This window comes from Oreochromis aureus, linkage group 19, assembly GCF_013358895.1.
Source record: "Oreochromis aureus strain Israel breed Guangdong linkage group 19, ZZ_aureus, whole genome shotgun sequence".
NCBI lineage: Eukaryota > Metazoa > Chordata > Actinopteri > Cichliformes > Cichlidae > Oreochromis > Oreochromis aureus.
Window position 1 is genome coordinate 26,479,638 of NC_052960.1, and position 6,998 is coordinate 26,486,635.

The following is a 6,998-nucleotide window of genomic DNA, read 5'->3' on the forward strand; positions in this document are numbered from 1 at the left end:
TTAAACTTGAAAAGAGCCGCTTGCAGATATAATTTTGACTTACTTTGAGTTGAGACCACAGCTGTACTTTGTAACTGCTGCAGCGACTGAATGCTAATTATTTCTTAGCAAATGTCTACATACTTTGCAGATGTAGAATGAATATAAATCACTCTGAAACATCAAGCAAAGTTAAAGCCTGGTTTGATTTTGTGCCAAATATCGGCCATGACTGACAGGACATGGTCAGAGATGACATCTAGCGAATGGCAGCGCTACAGTCAACGGATAAAACACACAGGAGTAAAATGTTTGTCTTCTTCTCTGGTTCTGTGTTAGTTTTGTTGACATCCAGTGATCATTACTTAATTTGTTAGCTTTTACTTAAAGAGCAAGCCCTATTAATGTAGACACAGCAGCAACATTTCTCTCAGAGCTTTGAGGTTCATTGGTCATCATGCAAGAGTATTTTTGTATTTTTAGAGCTTCTTCATGGTTTGGTGTTTGTGGGCAAGACTTAAAAAAATAGAAGCCAAAACACAAGTTTCACAGGGTCAGAGTCATATGAGAGGACCTGAACACATTAGAATTAAACAGCAGTGTTATCCTGTGACATAAATAAAGAGGGAAAATGTCTGACATGAAATGAAATTCTAAACAACACCCATGACTAATATAAGGGGCGGACAAGGTGACCTAACATTAAGCGAGACACGAGATGAGAGACTATTACAGCCTGTAGCTGCAACACAGGATGATGGTGAACAGACACAGACTGCAGAGCAGCTTTAAGAGGGATGGTTTTTCTACCAAGTGCTGAAATGAAGTCACTCTGAAGCTGGGCAACGACATGCAAATCCAAAAAATTAAGTTGGGGAGGACACGAGTTGTGATGAATTGACAGTTTCTGCGACACAGATGGTTGAAAATTAAAAAAGAGAAAATAAAGAGCAAGCAATGCATAACAAAGGATAACAATAAGCCTACAAAATTCATACAACATGAAGCAAAAGCTGGAAATAAGACATTAAAATAGGAATGCATCGATAAGTGCAGATATTCCTCATGCTGATTGATGTCGTCACTCCGTCACAGAATGTGGCTTTTATCCATGTCTCCAGCACCATTCGCTACACTGCACTAGTAAACCAGCAAATAATATCTTGAAGTTTAAAGGAACACTTCAGCTTAATGGAACAGCAGCTGTCAAAGTTTGAAACACAGTAAGAAAGAAGTCGTTCTCTTAATAAGCACCGAACTCCACTGACAAAAACAGTCCCTCAGAAAAGTGGGTTTTTTGCATTCGATGCTGTTCACAGCTGTACATTTCTCTGCTCCTGTGGCATTCGGTGCTCCTGTCAGCTTGGGAGCACGCCTGCTGCCATTTGCTGAAGATAGCACACTGACAGTGAACGTGTACCTCACATAACCCCACTTCAAAGGAACCAGACTATCCCCTAAATGAGTGAAAAGCAGTGAAACGGCATAAATCATGTTAGAATGGTCTTGCTAAATTTACTGAATATTGCAATAGCCCCTCACTAAGTAACTGAATACATTTAAATGTGATATAAGAGTCCCACATTGTTCCCACTTTATAGAGAATATAGCGAAGTATGTGTCAATATCATGGAGTGCTAAAATCCCAATGCATGGTTTTTGGTTCGTTGGTAATTTTGCACACAGGTACAATGACCAAGCAGAGTATGACAAACCGTTATGCTACCCACTTATTGTTTAAACTTTCTGTTTCTGAGCAGCAGTCAGTCGGAAGGAAGTTGGCTTTTTAATTAATAAGGATTATTTTGAACTGTGAATCATGCTAAGCCACTCCAGACTCCACGAATAAAAATATGGAGCCTGAAATGAACATCATGAATCCACTTTAACTGGCAAACTTTTATCTGCTTTCTTATGTTTTTAGCAGTTAAAGAATAAATAAAAACTCAAGGTATTTTTCATTTCCTTACACGCTGTCACCTTAGACCACCTGTTTTCTGGAGCTGTTGTTTCCAGTGTTGATTTAACTTTGAACCTTTTTCTTCCCCTGCAGAGTGAGCCAGCACAGCAAAACAACCCTGATGACAGCCGACAATCTGTCCATCTGCTTCTGGCCCACGCTCATGCGGCCCGACTTTGAGAACAAGGACACGCTGTCGACCACCAAGCTGAACCAGGCCGTCATCGAGTCCTTCATTGTACAGAGTGACTACTTCTTCCACGGCGGCGAGGTGGCCGAGAGCTCCAGCAGCGAAGGGACACCGCCCCCGCACTGCCACAACATGGTGGAGGCCCTGCTGCCGCTGCAGCTGCCGCCCCCCCTGCAGCCACAGCAGATCCAGCACACCCTGCCCCCTGACCCGCTCATATAAGAGCCAGAGGAGCATGCTGGGAAGTGAAGTGGAGGGTGGTTGTTTGCCCATGCTGCCAGCCGCTTACGGCTGACAATTGCAGGTCATCCTCTGCTCTACAAATAGCTGGCGGGCTCATAAAAATGGAAAATAAAACGACCTAGTCGCTGATTTTCGGGGGATTCATCAGCTGCTGTTTGCCATTGACTTGGAGCTGAATGAGCTTTGGGGGGTTTAGAGGCGCATCGACCATTTGTTGGATCAAACCTAATCTGTGAGACCTGCTCATCCTGTGAGGAAAATCCTGGATTAAAGAATTACAATCGCACGTCACCTTTTGGAACTAATTTTTGCATCTGACTGCCCCCCCTTCATGATACAGAAGCTGAAAACGGCGAATGAACTGCTTTGATTTGGCACATAGTGACAACACTAATCATTCCACAGGGTCAGACACAGACTCTCAGGATCCCGGGACACACTCCTACCTTTAACCCCGACGGAATAGCACATTGGGGGCCAGAAGTCCCTATTAAGCACCGCCCTCCTCGTCCCCGGTCCGAGATAAGAGAAAAGGGAAGTTGAATCCCTGCGACTGCAACTCAAATGTGAAACGATCTGATACGGACTGATTGGCGGACTCATTAGCTGACTTGACCGGCTACCTGACTAACACACATGCTGACTGTGAGGATTTCAGTCTTCCTGCAGGTTTCAGCACAGGAAAACATTTCTTCTTCTTTTGTTTGACCCCGTTCATAAGAGGGAAGGAGGGATCAACAAGACACTAAAGGTCAAACACACTCATGGGCGCGAGATGAAGTCAAAGCCTTGTAGAAGAGCTTTTCAGTTTCGGTGAGGTGGGAGATGAGTGCGCTCTCACTTTTAAATCCTGAATGACAAAAAAAGAAAGAAAAAAACAAAGAACCCCCTTCCCACTACATGAACTTTGACCCTCGTCAAGGACAGCACATGCACGATTTGTGTCAAAGGTCCACATGCCAATTTCATGTCTGTTTGCTTAGCTTTTTTTCTTTCCATTCTTTCCTTTTTTTTAAAAAAATATTTTTTGTAACGTCAGATTTCGACCCAGCTTGTGTGTTTGTGTGTGATGATGCTGATGATGTGTGTGATGGTGCATCTGTGTGAACTGACCTGTGGTTTGTATCGCAGCCACTTTGTACCTTCCCATCATGGGGAAGGAGGGGATTCAGAAGGGAAAAAGAAACGGAGAATGTGGACTTGTGGATTTGTGATGCTCCGTGTGAGCGATTCTTCACACTAACTGTTCCCGAGTGTCTCCATAGAGCCTCAAACTGTTAATGCACCGCCTCTCAATCGGAAGGGACGGCAACCCCTCGACGATGGCACATGAATAAGGAAACCACTACGTTGCGATGCATTCTGGACCTGTTTGGTTCAAGGAGGCGTCTTCCATGTTGGGCTTACTTCCTGGAGGATGCTTTACATCTTTTCATTTCCATTTTTTTTCATTCTCCCGTTTCTGTTGGTTTGTTGAAATCAAAAGTTTGCATGTCTCTGTTTTTGCCACTTAGTGAAAAAAAAGAGCTTTAACGTTAAAAAAAAGAAAGAAATGAAACTCTAAATGAGCTCCTGTTCAGATTTGCATTGTTTTATCTGAATCTCTTTGGGTTTAAGGGGAACGCTTCAGAAAACATTTTCGGGGTTTTTTTTTTTTGGCATTTGTTCTTTTTCCGCCATGCAAGAAATCAACACTTAATATCATATTTTTGGTTATATAGTTTTCCCTAAATAGAGGAAAGAAGTATATATAAGTATATATAAATATATAAAAAAAATATCAGCAGCAGAAGTTGCTGATTTAGTGAACTACCACGGGGTACTGGACTATAATCTGTCAGAAGCTATAATCATATTTCTTTGTGGTTTGGGTGGTGTGTGAGTGTGAATGAGAGAGTGAGCGTGTGTGTTTACGGAGGGGATGGGAGTGGGTTTGATAACAGATGGTTAGTTTTGAACTCCTCTTTGACCTGTCCAACACACACACACACACAAAAATAAAAATCTCTCATCGCTTTCTTCGTCTGTGGCACACTGAGGGAGACGGAGGCACATAAATGAAGCCTCTCGTGCTGAACATAAAGCCCCGTGGAGGATATCTAACTCCTTATTTCTGGTCTTCTGTCCATCTGGATCCAAGTTCTCCTGTCTGCTGTGTAATAATCATTTTTAAGCTTTTCCATGAGTGGAAACGTACAAGTTGGTATCAATTTGGAAAAAAATTCTCATGAAGTGAACAATTACAATTTAAAGGTATATATTGCACTTTTTGTAATTAAAATATGCCAATAAAATAATGCTACGTACTACATAATAGTTACAGTATTTAATAAATAACTATTTTTGTAGTCGGGGGGATCACTGCTAAATCTGAATACATCCACTACTGTTGACGTGTTAGAGACAATAAAGAAAATAGCCACACTTTTAATCTGCACATGCCATGCCAGCAAAAGTCAAAAGTATATGTGTGCAGGTCATTTAAATTTTTATAGAATATAGTTGTGTTTTATAAACAGCAACTGAATATTAATTTGGTTTATTTGGAAATGTAATTGGCACCAAAAACAACATCTTTCCAGGTCGTGTCCTAAATCAGCCCCTAAAATGCTTCTGTATTCTGTAATTATAAAGTCTATATTAATGGTACTCTCAATTAGTTTATCTATTTATACACAATAATATGTAAATATTTGTTTTGTGTGTGTTTAAAAAGCTAGCCAGATGTGTTATTTGTGGTCGCTGTCTGTGAGGATGACAGCTACAGGTTTAAGGCAGGTTAAACTTCCTGTTAATGGTGGATTCAGATGGACAGAAACACATTTTAGGCAGCAGAAATAACCTCAGTTTAAAAGCAGCAGCCAAAAACTGTCGGTGAGCTTGACGAGCAGGACACAGAGTGAATGTCGGTGTAGGTACTGAACTGAAAATGTCTATTTTTAAAGGGTTTTACTGTGGTGAACCTGAGACTTCCACTAAAATGTCCAACTCACGTGCAGCTGCTGCGCTCCTCATCATTTTTAATTCACTTTTAATAAACTTTTTTCTCTTTTTTTTTGCCTTTTTGAAGAACCTTTTAAAAAGTACTTTCATTTATAATTTAACCCACTTTTATGAACTTCCTCTCTGCACTTTCTGCTGCCTTCTCCAGTGCTACAGCCCAGCATTATCCCTCAGTGAATGTCAGCATTGAGAGACGAATCAGTGATATAATGTAGTTTTGTCCCATTTTGGACGCCCGTCTCCTTCTGTGTCCTCGTTGCACTCTTTTCAGACCTCATAATGGCTCACTGCTTTGTAAAGCAATTCTCAGTTGAGTGTTTTTTTCTTCTTGAAATTCAGCCTTGTTATTTTTCAGTCGGTGCTCAAAAAACTGGTCTGTTAGACATTAAAAATGTCATGTTTTTAATTGTGGACGATTATGCAATTAACTGAACTTAGATGATTGGTTTCACATATGACCTTGAGATAAAACAAGTTTTACTGAGGGGAAAGGAGTGGAGCCAAACGCCTGTCTAACCTCATCACAAGTCTGATTGAGAGGGCACTTTGAAGGAGACCTGCATCTATAATGGGACAAATATTTTCTTTTGAGATGTGAGTGATGAGGTTAAAGGTGTGTTAGAGGAAGAAAATATTCAGAGCGGAAGCCAAACCCTTACTTTACAGATTTTATGATGTTGGACAGAGGAGGATTTTGAAGGGCACATTGAAGCACGTGAATAAGTGAGGCTGGGAGAGAGTGTGAGAGTGTTTTTCCTGGGGGGCAGGGCTGAGGGAGGGTGGGGTTCAGCTGCTAGATGATATAAGACTAAGTTGTTCGTCTGTAGTTTTCCATCAATCAATCGACTCTTCTTTTAATTTACCTTTTTTTTCCCAATAAGATTTGCCTTTATCCAATCACACCGGTGTACAAACCAACTGACTTTTAACATCCGCTGTATTATAGTAAATAAAAATGATTTTCAGAAATGGAAAAACTCTAAAAGATCTTTTTTTTCTTTGTTTGCTCTCCATAATGTTTCCAAATAAAGATTCTTTTTTTCCAAAGTTGTCAATCTTTGTTTATATTTCTGTATATTTTTATAGTCTTATAATAAAAACCAAAACATGACATGTAAGTGTTTTAATAAGGTTTCTTATCGTAGAAGCAAGTCCAGAAAGATGCTCCGAGACACTAAAGCAGAAACAAGATGGGTGATGGTAGTAGAAGCAGCATTAGCCGTTAGCAGCGATTGTGGCATTCAGCAAAAGTGTTGGCATTTCCAGCACCTTTTAAAAAATACCTTTTTTTAAAATAAGACAACGGCTTAAATGAAGTACAAGTCAATTAACCCTGTACTTCATAAAGTGTGTTTGTGTATTCACTTGCATTGTGACTGGTCACAACCATGCAGTGATGGTGTTCTGGTGAAGGTGCTTTAAAATTTAGCAAAAATAACAGTTTAATACCTGAAAATTAGCAGCAGTGCAACATAATGAGTAAATTACTCCTCACAATTTAACAGACGGGTTAAATTACAAAACATATCTTATAAAAAAACTAGATATTTATTCTGTAATTCCATAACAAACTGTAGCTTAGCTTCAGCATGACTTATATGCAGGAAAAAATGATAGTAAAAG

The 6,998-nt window shown here is 40.2% G+C and overlaps 1 protein-coding gene across 2 annotated transcripts in view; it reads left to right on the forward strand.

Annotated features, from left to right (window-relative positions):
- Positions 1–6,422, forward strand: part of arhgap5 (Rho GTPase activating protein 5) — a 51,724-nt gene extending 45,302 nt beyond the window's left edge. For both annotated transcript variants that reach the window (XM_031727547.2, XM_039603240.1), the window contains exon 7: positions 2,033–6,422. In XM_031727547.2, the coding sequence (XP_031583407.2) occupies positions 2,033–2,351 (319 nt within the window). In that variant the 3' untranslated portion in view covers positions 2,352–6,422. The remainder of the gene's footprint in view (positions 1–2,032) is intronic.
- Positions 6,423–6,998: the final 576 nt, after the last annotated feature.